This window comes from Populus trichocarpa, chromosome 2 (genome assembly GCF_000002775.5).
Source record: "Populus trichocarpa isolate Nisqually-1 chromosome 2, P.trichocarpa_v4.1, whole genome shotgun sequence".
Lineage (NCBI taxonomy): Eukaryota > Viridiplantae > Streptophyta > Magnoliopsida > Malpighiales > Salicaceae > Populus > Populus trichocarpa.
In genome coordinates, this window is record NC_037286.2 from 8,748,403 (window position 1) to 8,765,535 (window position 17,133).

Sequence of the window (17,133 nt, forward strand, 5' to 3'; positions counted from 1 at the left end):
GATAATAAAGGATAGAATTGTAATGATGGTGTAGGGCAGATTGGGGAACAGATTGAAGGAATTTAAGAGATTTTGTGGTCAAAGTTAAACCCTTTTTGCATTATTGAGAAACATTGAGCTGGGTTTGTACTTAGCAGCCCTAAAAAGTAGAAAAGTGGATTCAATTATATAGACTTACTGTATTGCCAACATCATTCCACAGAATTTTATCATCAGACCTCTTCCCTCCATTTGCAAAATTTTCATTCTAATATGAGCCAAAAGGTCAATTTGACAAAAGTTTCTTACACTAGGGTTACAGACAGATAACTGGCCCCCACCCTTGTCCTTCATTGAATCCCCAATTTCCTCTACTAACACCTTAAAAAGAAAACATAATGAAAACTCCTGCCTTCACCCTTCCCTTTTCCTCCTTGAACACAGTCTTTTCTCCTTTTCCTTGGTTCATGCAAAAACATCACATGTAACCCAAAAACACAAGGGCCTCAGGTATCATTCCATGCAGCAAAAACTGGCAAGTGAGACATGGGGATTGCCGCTGGCCGCAATTGGGCAGCTTGGAACCAAGGAGTGACGCTAGTTGTAGGGCTAACGAACTTTGATGCCAGTGGAGGTTTAGCGAAGAGCATAGTGGTGGCAGTCTTATCGGGGCTAGGTTCTCTAGAACTGCTCAAACTGGTCACCAACGATGAGGGGTTAGAGAGAAGAGTCCCTAGCTTGGCTGATTCATCTACCACTAGCTGGCTAGAGTTCACTGAATGATCGATACCAATAAGATCTTGCAATGCCACTGAGAAAGAAGAACTTCGATAATTTCCAGAACTCATCGACTTCTGATCAAGTGATTCTCCACAGGCATTTGGCGGTTCCTGCGATGACTGGTATAGAACACCATTGTCGTGTGTTGATGAGTTATAATCAATGGCCTCAATGCTAGATTCCGTATCTCGGTTTCTCCTGGCTAGCTCTCCTGCTAGAAGAGTGTTGCTGGCCATGATCCTATCAACATCATATCTTGTTATGTTAAAGTTAGTCACGGCATTAACCCCACGAAATTTGATCGCAGCAATATCATAAGCTTCAGCAGCTTCCTCTTGGGTACCTGAAATTTGTTTTAATCAAACACTTTTAGCACATTACAATATCCACAGCTTAGTATTAAAGGACTACGGTCACTTCAAAAATTTAGTCTTTAATCAAGCATTTTAGGCAGGAAATACTTTTTATTCCTCTTTAGCATCTTAACTGGCAAGACAGCCTTAAAAAAGTTCAAGTACTACCGGGAATCAGTGATGTATCGCTTAGTCCCAAAGTAAAACCATAAATCATCAGCCTTATAAAAGCATCACTAGTCTTTAGTGGAGACATCAGGGCAGAGATGTCATAAATGAGTCCCTTTAAAAAGCTCTTTATGCACAGCAAGAGCCCAACAAAATTTGAACTTAAAATGAGTAGATGAAGAGAAAATGGCAAAAAAAGCATGGAAGCATTTAAACGTCTGCAAGAACTTACTGAAAGTCCCAAGATAAAGGTCCTTGTTTCCTGCAACCCTGCCTATCCTTGCTTGCCATCTTCCATGCTGGTGATGTCTACATAAGATGGAAAATTTGGGAACCGGAGAAGATTTAGAATATTAATTGGATTGAACTTTCTACAGTAAAATTGGTTGGTAGTAAGAAGTTAGGAATAATAAAAACCTCGTTACTCCTCTGTAGATCGAGGCCCCCCTAGAAAACCCGCTACTTTTTCTGCAAGGCAAAGGAGAAAATATGTGAACACCCTCGTAAACAGAAACCATTTGAAAGGTAAGCCATTGCCTTACCTTCGCAAATGCGCAACATATTCCTGGCGGCTCATATTCTTCATTTCTTCAAGTTCCTCCTGGTAATTTTCTAACTGAAAAAGAAAACCATGACTTTTAGTGGAACATAAAACAATCATAACGACAATGTCTCAAAGAGAGGATTAAATATTACCGGAAAATTTATATGGGTTGAAGGTCCCCAGTACTTAAGGGCAGCAAGATCATAAGCCCTAGCAGCTTTCTCTTCCATATCATAACCCCCTATATGTCAATCATTGAAATGGAAATAATGTCAAAAGTGAACAGCAAGGGTCTTTCTAACATGACCACCATTAGTGTTTATGAGAAGGCTTACCCAGATAAACTGAAAATTGCATGATTCCAAGAAGCATGTGCAAGCCAAGTAAGAAATAAATAGCAGGTCAGGGTCATGAAGACAGAGGGGCCAAGAACCCCGGGGAAAAAAAACGTAATACTTCCAAATAGAAATTGCAAACATCATTAGCTTTCCATGACAAACCTTGCCTTCCTTTCCTGGTCTGGCCCTCCTTCTTACAACTATTGTCCCAGAGATGGGCTTCATATCTACCAGTCCATCTGTGCCTAGAAGGGGGTTAATTCAAAACGGTTAATTGGACATGTAAAGGAGCAAAAGTATAAGGAAAGCACAGCCTAAAATAGAATAGTACAAAAAATAATTCAAAGTAGAAGTGATAACTGAACAAGAAATGTACGAGCGAGTGGAAACATCCAAAAGGAGGCATGAGCACAACTGTTCATCAATTCATTACAATAACGAAGAACTATGAAAATGTAGTGGGTTGAAGAAAAAGTTCCAGCTAACCTTGTAACACCTCTATACTGTGATGTTCTTTGGCCAAATGTGTCAATAGACTTCCTATGAACAGGTTGTTTTTGACCCACTTTTGCAGGACCTCGCTTCTTCGTTTCTATGGCCGCACATTCAGCGCCAGTAGGAGAGATCTGCCTCGGAGCTGTAATGCAGCTTGACTGCGAACCAGGACTCATAGACAAGCTGAGAGACTGTAAATCCCCACAGCCCATAGCACTAACAGAACAAGAAGACCCGCCATCATTAACCATACTACTATTAATCTGCTGCTCCAGTGCACTTTGGGAGGAATAGTGTCTAGCAACCCAGTTTTTTAAGCAAGGCAATTCATCGTCTCCCATTTGAGGAATATGTGAATTACAATCTGCAAGCTGAGTACCCTTGGTTTCCCCCTCCAGTGGGGCCTGATAAAGACCTTGGAATGCTATTCCAGAATAGTATGGGTGGGGCTGAACTGAAAACTGCTGGTCTTGCTGCCTAAATGGTTCGTGAAGGTCGAGCGAATGTTGTCTATTAGTTGATGGCTCTGAGTTTTGATGGTAGTACAGGCTGTCTAGGCTTAAGGCCATAGCTTCCCTTTCATGGCTACTGTACTGATGACTTTCTATTGTTGCACCACCTAGGAAGTCCTCCAGTTTCGGTGACGGACTCGACACCATTCCTTGAAAACACAAACGCATATGCTTTAAAGCAGTGTTTCAAACCAAGAGGGAAAAAAAACAAGGAACTAAACAAGAAATAAGGAAGCACAAAGCAAACCTTCAGGTTGTGATCTAGTGAGAGCTTCCATGATACAAAGAGACCCATCAGACTTGAGGGGCATAACAGACAGAGGAGAGTGAAAGCCATCATTTTCTCCAACTCCATAACTGATTCCAGGGCTGTTGTAGTGAGTGGTAGATAGGTAGAAACTTGTTGGAACAGCAGCGGAAACAGAAACAGCAGTAGGAGCATGGTTTTGATGATGGTACTGATGATGATGTTGGGGGTCAGAAGCAACCTCCATTTTCATGTGGGGTGAGAGAGAGAAGCCTAACCAGTTATTATTACTTCCATTGTTGTTATCACCCGTAGATTTCATCTTCTCCTCCTCTCACTCTACCTCTCTCTTCCTTTTCCTACTTCCGGAGGTTCCTTAGAAGTATCTCTCCCTCGCTGCAAGGCAACTCAATCATTGCCATAGAAATAAACTAATCATACCCAAAATCTTGCCTACTTCCATATGAAAGCTTGGTTTTTTCTTTTTCTTTTTTCCTTTTTTTGTTGTTGTTGTTGTTTAGCAGCCAGAACTCATTGCAAGAAAAAAAAAATTCTGACCCAAAACTCTTCGCTCTATGCACTCACCCACTAGCACAAAATTCTCCTCTCTTTCTCTCTCTCTAAATGAGAACAAAATTGGTCTCTTTAAACTAAACAAAAGGAATGAATACTAACAAGCAATGCTGGGTAGCACCCCTGCATTCCATAGGGATCTGTGTATATGAGAAAGACCACGTCTTTAGCTTTTTATCTCTCTCAACTCCCTCCCAACTCCCTCTCTCTCTCTACTAACCTCTTTTTTTTTTCCCTTCAGAAGAGCGCCCCCTTAAAACCCTAGGAAATAAAAGAAGCCAGATCCAATATACCACCGAAACCTTTTTCAAGTTTCAACAGCTAACAAAATGAGTATATACTTTCCTCATTAGCCAGAAAAACACCCAGAAGATACTATCATAAAACTTTATTATCTCTCTCTCAATGACAGTTAAATCTAGTGGGTGTGTAGTAGTAGCCAATAGGGTGAGGCTGGTCAGTAACCAAATGGGTTTAGCTTTATTTTACTGTGCGAAGGGCCTTAGATAGATTTGATCGGCATGACATCTGCCCCCTGCAGTCACTTCATACAGTACACTGCCACTCTGCAATCCAACTTATATCTGTTGTTTTTCCTTTCAACTTAAATACTGCTCCAATTTGGTTCACAGCTTTCGATTCAAAAACATACACTTTACCGGTGGGACATAGGCGCAGGCCCCATCGGGTCACCTTCCTGCTGTGACCATGCATTGCTCTCACAGCCCCATCACCCACCGTTCATTTGGATTGAAAGCTTCTTATGCGGGTCATCGATGTGACCATTTTTGACTTTCTGCTTTATTCATCTGGCAGCATGGTATTGGTGGTGACTGTTCCCTGTGAATTGCTAGCGTGACTTTTTGTTTATCTATAAAACATTAGGTGAAGTGAGCAACTTCGGCCCGTTCGGTGCTGGTGTGAGTTTCGATAAAATTTTAATTTTTTTATTTAAAATTAATTTTTTTATTTATAAATTATTTTTGATATGTTAATATCAAAAATAAATTTTAAAAAATAAAAAGTATTATTTAAATGAATTTATAAGTAAAAATACTTTAAAAATAACAACGCTATCGTACTCATAATTACCTCTAAAATATTTGTTTTTTAGCTTAATAAAGTTAATTTATAATTACAAAAAAAAAAGTTAAAAGGGAAGTTCAATCAGAGAAATTAGTTCCGACCAGAATAAATAAAATATTAAAAAAAAGGGAGCTGTTGGTATAAAAAACCATTTTTTTCAAAAATTTAAAAGATACATACAGAATGCTTTGGATTAAAAAACAGATGTCGGAATTTATTTTGAAAGGGGTTAACGGTTTCATTGACGTCATGTTAAAGTGCAGGCAATATATAATCTCTTGAAATTACAAATGAAGAAATGGTAAATATTTTCATTGAAAAGGAAAAGAAAATCACTTAAGATGATGTAAAAAAAACAAAACGCGATTGTCACGTGCCACGCTATATAGAGCGCGTGGTGTAAAATTATACCTTTTTCTTTTCGGATTTGAATATAAATGCGAAAAAGAACAGAGACTCCATTTGCTTTTTTAACGACTTTGGGTCATTCGGTGTGGAGTGAGCACCTGCTTCCACGGCAAAAGGTGGGGAAGTGGGTCTGTGATATATTTAAAAGATTCCGGGAATGATGATCAAAGGCCCCTCCGGGAGGATAAAGTCGAAATTCTTATTTTATTTTCCGATGCTGCGTTCGTAATCAAACGGTATCCTTTTCGTTGTTTTTTTTCAAGTGTAAGCTTGGAACATAATACTATTTTTTTCTCATATAATAAAAATAAATTGGATGTACATGTGAGTTTTAAGAAGCGATATTCGAGTATTAAGACACGTTATTTTTTCTAGAAAAGAGAATGTCTGGATAAATTTATTTACAGTTGATTTTATTGTAAAATGTAAAAACAAATTAGAGCCAAATAAATAAATAAATAAATAAAACCAAGTATGGTTAGGCCTGAAAGATTTTAACCCATGTGCCCAGTACAAAACTATAAAAACCAAGTGCGTGTGCCTCGAATTTTCTTTGTTTTCAACATGTCTATTTCTCCTGTATATTTTTCTTTCAAAAATAGCGTGCGTCATGGCCCTGCAACATTTTTCAACCACTACAGAAGGACAGAAAATCTGGTAAAAGTTTTATATTTATAGGATGCAACCTCTAACAATCATAATCCAATAAGATTTATAATTAACTAATTCAATAAGGATTTTAGACACAAATCCTTTTCTATCAAGAATTTCTACTTGGAATAGGATTTCAACTAATATCTAACTATTTCTCCTTTAAATCGATGTTCTTGAACAATCAGTTTAACGATGAAGAACTCTCTTATAACCAAGGTCTTCATGTAAAAATATTGGTTTTACATTCAACATAAACCATGGATTTTGAGTTACCAAAGAAAAAATATTATTGTATCATACCCGGCAACTAAAACAAAAACTTCTTAGTAATCGACATCGTACTCTTGCTTGTTACCTTTAGTTACCAAGCATGTTTTATACTTGTCAACCTATCATTCCCCTTCAATTTTGTTTTAAAAATCCATTTTACATCAATGGTTTTTTGTCTTTTTAGAAGCTTCATTGATTTTCAAGTGTTGTTTTTTTTCAATAGCATCAATTTCATCATTCATGGTCTTGACGAGTATGGCCTAAAAAGTTTGGCATGAAACAACGAGATTGGTAACCAAGGTCCATCCTACGGTAGTTAGGGGAGCAATATGGAGTCCTGGCTATGTGCACGGGTATCACAATAGCGCGAGCGACCCCTGGAGGGACTTGACGAGTATGGAGGCAGAATACTCACTTGGAGGTCATTCTACCCAGGCTCTTATGGGTAGTGCAATGGGCTATGGGCGTTGGGAGCGGCCAGTGGAAATGGTGATGGGATCAAGTGTGTTGTCATAGTTACCAAGACTTGTTGGGGGTGGTAAGGTCTTATTTTGACCTTGGGTTACCAATACGGTTTGGGTGAGAAGTTGCATCTAACTTGTGAGTTGTTGAAAGTCTAGCTGGGTAGAAATGTTCGTGATAACAAGTAGATTTATCTTGCATCTTAACCCATGAGTGTTTTGGTTGTGTGTCATGCAATGACATGAAAGTGTCAAAAATAAGTTTTAGAAATTGATAGTTTTTTTATCAGTTCCCACATAAGGGGCCAATTGATGAGTAAACAAATCCAAGATGTTTATGAATAAGGTCAACGTGTCGGATTATTGGTTGATCTCTTAATTCAAGCAATTTGATCCATTCTTCATAGTCAAGGTATTTGGTAACTTGATATGGAAAGTTTGGAGGGTTAGTAAGTGATAACATGTGATGCATGGTAAGCTATGTGACCGGTAATTGTGGTAGTAGCAAGTGATGCCTGCTATGTCAGGTGACCGGTACCTACGAAAAGTCTCATTTGATGAATGTGGAGACTTTTCGATGATAAAATCAATAACTTTATAGAGAGAGAAAGTGCAATGATATTTTAGAGAAATAGACTCTAAAAATATATATGTTAAAAATATTAAGAAGAGATTGTGAACCCTTGACTTGAAGGATTCATGGTGTATTTATAGCCCAATCCAAAGTCCAACTACGAGCTTTTTAACTTCAACAACTTAAATATACGCTATTGGAGCTGGAATTACCGCGACTGTTGGCACCAAACTTGCCCTTCAATGGATCCTCGTTAAGGGATTTCGATTGTACTCATTTCAATTACCAGACTCGAAGAGCCCGGTATTGTTATTTATTATCATTACCTCCCCGTGTCAGGATTGGGTAATTTACGCGTCTGCTGCCTTCCTTGGATGTAGTAACCGTTTCTCAGGCTCTCTCTCCGAAATCGAACCCTAGTTCTCCTTGGATGAATCTTATCCTTTTGTGGAAATGAGGGGTCGAAGTGTAATTTTATCTTTATGATATTTTGAGTTATATTATACTCAAAATAATACATATTGGATCAATATAAAATATGAGTGACGTGCGTGGGGTTTGAGAAAAATTCTCTTGCAAGTGTTGGGTTGGGGCAAGCATGAGCTAGGGCTACTTGCGTGAGCCAATGTTCCTAGTGCATGGGCTTGGGCTACCACGCCTGATCCCATATGTTTTTAGTGTTTTTTGGGCTTTTTTATTTTTTAGAGGATTTTTTTTTAGATTTATTTTGAGGGAATTTTTTTAGGGGGACCTTTTGGATTCATTTCATTTGAATCCATCACTATTCATTTACAGTAAATGAACAATGTTTTCCCAATCTTTTAACTTATTTCTTAATTTTTTTGGAAGGGTGAGAGGTGAGAAAAACCCTTCTACCAAATACCGAGTGATAATTTTCGTTTTATTCTGGTCAGTGAAGACATGAATATGCTATAGATACTTAAGAATAAAAATAAAATAAATATAAGTAGCTATTTATATTATGTTATTTGATTTCCTATATGCTACATTGCCCTATTCCCGATGACCCGATCAAAATTGATATTTTCCTTAATTTCCTCGGCCTTTTCCCCTTAAAAATAGCTGTGAAATAGTTTATATATATATATATATATATATATATATATATATATATTGGATTCCTGGTGTTTTGTCATTTCAGGAGGTTCTTTTCGAGGTGGGGTGTGTTTGCATGGAGATTTGCATGAAAGCTGTTCATGGAGACAGATATTCAAATGTGAATGATTCGGTTGGACCATGAAAGGAGAGGACGGGAAGAGGAGGGAAAGGGAAGTACTCGGGAGTTGAGTGCGTGCACAGAGGTTGGAGGGATTCTTTTGATTATATAGCAATGATGAGTGAATCCATGAGCACTGGCTGGTGTGTGTCTGTGTGTGGAGAGAGATCAAGTCCTCAAGACTTTTTTCTTAATCAGTGAATGACTGCATGCAATATTTTTTAGTTAAAAATATATTAAAATATTTTTTTATTTTTTATAACAACCTATTAAAATAATCTAAAATATAAAAAATTATAATTATAATTTTAAATAAAAAATTAAATATTTAAAAAACACAATTTCAACCCATTATTGACTTAAATTTACTCTCATTCTCTCCAAACTTTCGCATGGAAGACGGATGCGTTTTATGTTATGGTTAATATATAAAAAAAACGTTATTGAAGTCTTTATCTAACATTTTATGATTTTAGATTGAGATTTTTTATTTATTATTGTAGCTTTATGAAATATGATAATGATTTTTAAATTCAAATAATTTTCATTTGAATAATGTATTGGAATAAATAGAAAAATAAATTATTATTTTTAACTAAAAGGGTTTTCTTACTTTATTTTTTATTCACTAGATAAATTAATTCCCAGCCTCACTGATGTCGTCTGGCCTAGTTGTTTTTTTCTTTTTTTCATATAGCCACCTGCCGGTACGTCTGGAGACTTCTTGCCATAAATTAAGAAATTAATACGACGCCAGGAATTCTTTATCATGTTGCTTAGCCTCAGCAGTTCCTTCTCATTGTTATCAACATTGCATATAGTAAGCTTGTGATAAATGTTCCCCTCAAGTTTTCCCTTTCATATATTAGGCAATATTACCTCCTAGTCTTGGTGTTTGCGCGTCACCGGCCAGATTTTTTTTTTTTTGTAAAAAATAATATTTAAATGTTCAAATGGGTATATAAAAACATAAAAAAGTTAGTCACAATAAACTTATAATCATGTTAATTAGAGTTGAGTTAATCCAAAATATACCGCCAAACTCGCAGTCTAGATTATGTGATTGGAATAACTTGATAAAAAAAAATTATAAAGCCATTTTTTAAAAAAATCATGTTAACTTTTTAAACTCATAACACGATTTATTAGACCCGAAGCACATAATTTAAAAAAATCATGAAGTCCAATTCTTAATTAATCATATATTGAATAAAACTAAAAAAAAAAAGAATTTCAATTGTATAAAAGAATTTTTTTTAAAAATTAAAATTAAAAGAATCACGATCAAAATTAAAGAAAAAAATAAATTTTATATTTAATTGATAGGTGAAATTGAAGAAAAATCAATTTAGTAAAAGGACAAAAAAAAAGAATGAGGATCCAAACTCGTATAAAAAATAAAAACAATGTTGTAATTAAATGGTGAAATTGAAAAAAGTAGTAACTTTTACAAAAGGGTTAAGAAAAAAAATTAAAAATCAAAACAAAAAGAACCAAATTGAAAAACATAATACCATCAATTTGAATTGAAGAATGAAATTGAAAATCACTAAATTTTTTACAAAAAAGCCAGAGGAAGAAATTAGAAATCCAAATAACAAGGACTACATTGGAGAATATAATATTTGGTTTAAATGATAAAATTAAAAACAAATAAAACTTTTACAAAAAGACTAAAAACAAAAAATAAAAATAAAAAGAATAGGAACTAAAGTTTAAATACCAATAACCAAGAGGGTCAAGCTGCAATTTTTAGAGGAGGAAAGAGAGAAGAAGGGGAAAAAAAGGCTCACTGAAGTCAAATCGAACCACTATCGGTGACACAAGTCGCACTAATAGAAAAAGAACACAACGACGCTTCCAACAACACGAACAAAAGGCTTTTTTGAACACCGGGAGGCGCCACATGCCACGCCTCCTACACGCCCCTGGGTGTACCACACGCACATGTTCTTTTTTGTTTTTTTACTTAGCCAAATATAAAATTTTTCTTGAGCTGACTTTGTAATTACAAAATAAAACCATTATGAAAAGCTGAAAATGCCCCTTATCTCAAGGTTTATTTTTTTTTATTTTAAAGATATTTTCGTCATTTTACTATGCATTTTATTTGTTTGTTATTTTTTATATTTGTTTAGATATCAAATTGCCCCTTAACTTAAATCATATCAACAAAAAAATCATTATGAAAATACAAAAACCCCTTGACATAGGTTCAGATTTTTTGCTTCAAGAATATTTTGGTCATTTCAATGTACAATTAAAATGAAAAAAAATACATATTTCTTTGTCATCAATTTAAAAATATCAAATAGATCATATGAAAAGATTGTAATATTCTTGAAAGCTAGTTGTAAGTTTCACGAGTGAAGTAGCAAAGTAGTCATTATTCAATTCCAACAAAAAATGCCAACGAATTTAGAGCTATAGTAGTTTTTATAGGCAAATTAGGTTTTGTTAACAAGATTGAGGCGGCAAGAGGGAAATAGGCAGAGTCTCAAAAGTTGTTTCTCTAATTTTAAATAATAATAATAATAAATACACCATACAAGTCGAGGATTGTTTTGTAGGAAATACACACGTATTTTTGCATCCTAAGAAATCATACACAATTTTCTCTCGTGATTGGGAGTGCATGATTGTTCATACACTCGGAGAAAGCTATCAGTATGCAGACTATCTTGTTAAGTTGAGATCTCAAAGTCAAAAACACGAACATATCTACCATTAATCTCCTTCTCCAGATTTGCTTGATTTGTTGCTAGTGTGGCTTCTCTTCGAGAGTTAATTTTGATGCCAAAAAAAAAAAAAACACGTCCTTTTCATTTTATTAACAAATTAATTATAATTTCTTTCACTTAGAATCCTATAATTCCTTTATGTGAACAAGATGGTTATTGTTGTGTACTTTTCAATTATTTTCTTTTCAATTATATATATATATATATATAGTGAGAATAATTAATTAAAAATAGACTAAATCATCAATATAATTCTTAAAAAATAGGTAAAACCTATTTTTCCATTATAGGCTTATTTATACATCACATAGAACCTTGAATAATATAAAATTAGCTTCTTAAATCATCCATGATTTATATAGTATCTTATTGGTACGTTATCTTAACTGTCAACTGTCTAAAAAACTTAAAATAGATAGTCAAATTATTTTGTTTATGAAGAGCAAATTGGTCCTTACACAGTCCGACGAGTGTAGAGCTAAATGAAACCCTGATATGTACAATCAAGACAAGTACGTAGTTCAGCGGAATACTCTTGAGTCTTGACAATTGCCATGTTCTATTAGATTGCAATGCATCAGTACCGCCCCACTACTTCTATCTCTAGGCGCAACAAATCTCCCTCTACTGATCACCCCCCCCCCCCCCCACACACACACACACACACAAACATATATAAAAGGACATAATTGGATTCTGGTGGAAGTTTGTCCATCCAATTCCAAACTCACCCTTTTCAGAGAAGGAAACAGAAATAAAGGAATCTAGATATCTGATGATATGTATAATGGTCTCTGTGTCCCTGTAAACCGCCCCTTTCTAATTCCCACGGTTATAAAACCAATTAATTAGCCATCCATTGTAAGAGGCTAGTGCGTTGTAATCTCGATGGAAGAGAGAAAAACCAGATGCGAAACATAGAATTGGAGAAAACAAATCTTGACCACCTGTGGGCATAAATCTTAGTCAGAAATGGGGATTGGGGACCTTCCAAGTTACAGAGAGAGGAAGAGGAAGAGGAAGAGGTTAAAGGACAAATACTCCTTTAGAAAAAAGACAAAAAAAACAGTGGAAAACAGTTGCAAGACAAGCCTGTGCTGAGTTTCATTTTAATTTAATGAGCTTCAGGACATGCAATTCCAGCTGTTGAGCTGGCATGTACTGTATTAAAACCCAAGAGACAATAGAATGTTTCTCCATTATTTTTATGTGCGGTAAGAGCGAGTGGGCAAGTGTTGGTGGGAGCAGTGACGGGATTTTGCTCAAAACTTTTACCAGTCTTTTTTTAAGGAGAATTCAACAGAAGTGTTATCTTCTGAAGAGAAAGAACAGCATCCTTTTTACTGGGGGGGTGTCAAGCGAGCTCGCATAATCACATCACAATGTAACCAACCTGCAGCTACCAGTAATCTCGGTAATAGAATATTGGGTATCTGACGTGCAAGGAAATAGAAACAATAAATATTTCAATATTAGACAATGCTCTGCTTCAGCAGACATGCATAAACCTTGTGGAGGTGAAGTGACTGGTTGGGTTTAATTTTTCAACCTCTTTAATCTAATCCTGAGGCCCAGTCCTTTTTCTGAGGGAGAGAATTTAATTTCATAAGTAATGAGATTCACGTGAGACCACAAAATCCAAAACAAAATCCTATAAAAGATCACAACAGGAGGCCATTGGCCAATAAGCGTGGCCAGCAGAAAGAAAGTGCGCTATGAGATCACTGGAAAGGCTAGGTGGCTTGAGAAGGACAATAACAATAGCTGTATCTCTCTGCGCCAAGCTGTTGATAAAATGTTTTATTTACTCCATGCTTATGAAAAAGAAAGAGCCCTTGAATTGAAATTGCCCGATAAAAAATTAAAAGTAAATGAAAGAAAGAAATGAAGCAGCAGCGAAGGGAAAGAATGAGAGAGACCTTAACACTGACTCTCATTTAAGGCTCCTTTACATGCAACCCCTCTAGCATTTAACTCTTCCAACCATGCATTTTCTGTTTGTCACTATTCTCACCTCTCTATCTCTGCTAGAGATGACATGTCAAGATCCAAGCCCATTTGTCAAGTCTCAATCACCTGAGATTCTCTTCCACACTACCCTCTCCTGTTTCCTCAGGGGAAGGTTTCTTGTTCTTACAGTCAAGGAACAGCTAGCTAGGTTTTGATCAGCAGAGCAACCACTAGCTTCTTCTTCAGTGAAAAATAGACCCGGACCCTAAGCAAGGTAGGACTTGGCATTCAAGTCTTTAAGCAAATTAGTAAAAGAAGCCCTATCTTAGGACATACCACCCATCCTAAATGCTCTTCAGAGTGCCAAAGAGTTCTATGCACGAAATCAATCAAGAAGGTGCGTGGGTTCCCATTGAAACACCAATTTCGCACCATTATTTTTCCCTTATTGCCAACAACTTGATCACAATGGTCAGCGTCGAATGCTTGTGGCTACACGTCAATGAAAACATTTTTATCCATATATTCGCCTCTTTGATCGTTGAGTGGACAATACAACGAAGGATATTTCTTTTTATAGTATTAGAGCATGATGTTAATATAGCATCTTGAATAGTAGAAATATTTTTTTTTTACTATATATGCTCCAATGAAAAAGGAGAAAGAAATGCTTTACTTTTACCTTTTTTTTTGGCTTTTTTTGGGATATATAGGAACAACATTTTTGCAAAAGAAAAGACATTTTATTTATCCTTTTAACTCTGGTAATTAAGAAGGAAAAAAAACAACCTAAAAGGATAGTTTTTGGGTTTTGGCTTCTCTTTTGCCTCCTGCGTTTGGAGATATCCTTAAAGTGTTTGAAAGTATGGTTATGATTGTTTTTCAAAGTATTTTTCACTCAGAAAAGTATATTAATAATATTTTTTTATTTTTTAAAAATTATTTTTGAGATCAACACATCAAAATAATTTAAAAACATCAAAAACATATTAATTTAAAACAAAAAAAAATTCAATTTTTTTTCGAAAACACTGTTTTTCAAACACAGTATCAAACTCCAATATCACAGCCTAGGAATGTGACCAGAAAGAGATCTCATCACTCACTTTAAGCCCTTTCACATGCAGGATATCTGTGTACTTCTATTCCCCATTGTGTAACAAGAAGACATGACCAGTTTGCCATTCTAGACCTCATTTGGGAGTCGCAGTGGAACCAGTTTTTTATTAAATTTTAATTTTTTTATTTTTAATTAATTTTTTAATTTTTTTTAATTTTTTTAGTATACTAGTATCAAAAATAAATTTTAAAAAATAAAAATAATTATTTTAATACATTTTAAAAAAATACATTAAAAAATATTTTTTACCGCAGAAACGTGTTAAAATTTGAAATAACAAAGTCATCTTTAAATTATGGGCTCAGGAGTTGTGCCTTATCTGCTTCGTACTGATCCAACTCAGACGCAGGCAGGAAAAGGAGCCCAATTTGGACTCTTATCCTGTTCATAACCAGAGCTTGAAATTTGTATAAAATGCTTGGTCTTGAACCAGGAACGACTACGAAATAAGTTTTCTAACTTTTTCTCTCTCTCAGGAGTGTTTTTTTTTTTTTAAAAGATTAATGTGGATATCCAGAGTCCAGACCAGCTTGCGTGCACCTCGACTAATCCCACAGGCCCTGAAATTAATAATCATGTAAACCTTCAATAGTTATCGTATTAGCAACTACAAGAGTCAAACCTGAAATCACAGGAAAAACAAACTCCTTGATCCTAACTCTTATCACTGAGCCAGCTACTAGATGGTTTCTTTAGTGTTTTTCAAACTTAGCACAAGTGTTGGAAAGTTTTGAAGAAGCATTTGTTAAAAAGATTAGGAAAAGGTAGAAAAACCGCATGTAAAAACTATAGTATTTAAAACAAAAACTAGCTATACTATTTATAAAACAATGATTTTGCAGTTTTCACTTGTACATGGAAACTGTAGTTTTTCCTACTGTGCCTTTTTTCAAAAAAGCTTATTTTGCTAATTCGTCCTTTTTTAAATAAAAAAATTGTGCTAATTTTCAAAAAGAAAAACCCTAACTTCTCTTGCTGTAAAATAAGTTTGCCAGAGGTTATTTGCTCAAGACTAGCGACCTCCATGATGTGACTTAGATGATTAAAACCATACGATTCAGCAACTTATTGTGGTCAAACATGACTAATTACTTAAGCTATACCAGAGTCGGAAGATAAATAATTAACAAGTGAATTAGCTTTGGCGTGTTTTTTAGCTAGCGGGACACCTTAGGGATATATCTCTGATTTTTATTCTTGAAAAATGATATAGTTTAGAACAGCTAAGATTTTAATTGATTATGCTACCAGTGATAGCTCAATCCATTTAAATTTTAAAAATTTACGCTACTGAGAAGAACGCAATTAGCACAAATCTTAAAATTAAAAAAAAAATAAAAAGAAAAATAATTACTTGAATAGCAATAAAATATTCATCCTTGTCAAGATTTGGAAGAACCTTTGAATTTTTTATTTATATTTTTTAATGTTGCTCTACTTTTTCATTTTTTTTAAGATTCCTTTACTCATTAGAATATAACTTTAAAATTTAATAAGTTGTGCTGCGCACAATTAAACTGTGTTATTGTTTTTTTTATTCTCAAAATATGATAATTTGTAAGAGAATTTTGAAAGTTGTTTTATTAAAAAAAAAAAAAAAAAAATTGGTACTGTTTTTTAAAATACTTTTCACTCGGAAATATATCAAAATAATATATTTTTTATTTTTAAAAAATTATTTTTGATATTAACACATCAAAATAATTTAAAAACACAAAAAAAATATTAATTTAAAATAAAAAAATAAAAAAAAATTTAATTTTTTTCAAAAATATTTTTAAACATAAAAACAAACTAACAAAATTTCTTGTTCGGTAATGGCTTCCGTTTTTTTAAATATTATTTTTAAATATTTCTAAAAAAGAAAAAAATACTTTTACAAAACACTCACTGTCACGTTGTCACACAGCACCACAAAACGATCAGAGATGGTACTTTTGCTTTGTGAAACGTCCAATCAGACAGTACCACATATAATTACGGAAAAATCCTCAACCGATTTGCCTGTTTGGAAACCTGGGGATCCATGATCTAATGTCTTAATAAAAAAACGAAATTTTTCATAGCTAATGACAGACCCCTAAACCCAGACGTGGGATGTTTTAACTTTATAGCGTATTGGGATAAAGATGTCTTGAACTAGATGTACCTGAAACGACAAGCGATGGACAGATTCTAGTCTCTGGCTAATCAGAGTTTCATATGGTTGTTTTGACTGGAGAAGGGAAAATGTTCAAGCGCGTGCCCAGCAAGCATCACTAACAGCCTATTTATTTTTAAGTTATAAAAATATTTTTAGATAATTTTTTCATATTAATATCAAAAATAAATTTTAAATAATAAAAAAATATTATTTTAATATATTTTCAAAATGATTTCAAAACTACTTTCCAAACTTTTTATGATTGTTTGTTATTAAAAAAATTTATTAACAAAAAACATTTTTCAATCGAAGAAAAATTTGACTTGGTTTCGAGAAAAATATTTTCCTTTTATTATCTTTCCGAAAATTATAAAAAATTTAGAAATATTACATTATTTATTGATTATATCAAATTTAATCCTCAAAATTTTAATTACTATATATATTTTGTTTTGAATATTTTTTTTTCAATTTCATCCCTTAGAATTTGACTTTGATCT

The 17,133-nt window shown here is 34.3% G+C and overlaps 1 protein-coding gene across 1 annotated transcript; it reads right to left on the bottom strand.

The window, feature by feature from the left end:
• Nucleotides 1-230: 230 nt before the first annotated feature.
• Nucleotides 231-4,552, bottom strand: LOC7472636 (AP2-like ethylene-responsive transcription factor ANT). Its single transcript, XM_024596177.2, has 9 exons — nt 3,417-4,552; nt 2,649-3,318; nt 2,325-2,407; nt 2,160-2,168; nt 1,977-2,065; nt 1,823-1,896; nt 1,698-1,748; nt 1,513-1,589; nt 231-1,102 (listed from the first exon to the last, which is right to left on the bottom strand). The coding sequence occupies exons 1-9, from the start codon at nt 3,736-3,738 to the stop codon at nt 486-488; spliced, it is 1,992 nt and encodes a 663-aa protein (XP_024451945.1). The 5' UTR covers nt 3,739-4,552; the 3' UTR covers nt 231-485.
• Between the last annotated feature and the right edge of the window lie 12,581 nt (nt 4,553-17,133).

Coding starts and splice junctions, on each gene's coding strand:
- LOC7472636 (XM_024596177.2), bottom strand. CDS start 3,738: ATGAAATCTACGGGTGATAACAACAATGGAAGTAATAATAACTGGTTA. Junction 3,319..3,416: donor CACTAGATCACAACCTGAAG/GTTTGCTTTGTG, acceptor TGTGTTTTCAAG/GAATGGTGTCGAGTCCGTCA. Junction 1,103..1,512: donor CCTTTATCTTGGGACTTTCA/GTAAGTTCTTGC, acceptor AACAAATTTCAG/GTACCCAAGAGGAAGCTGCT.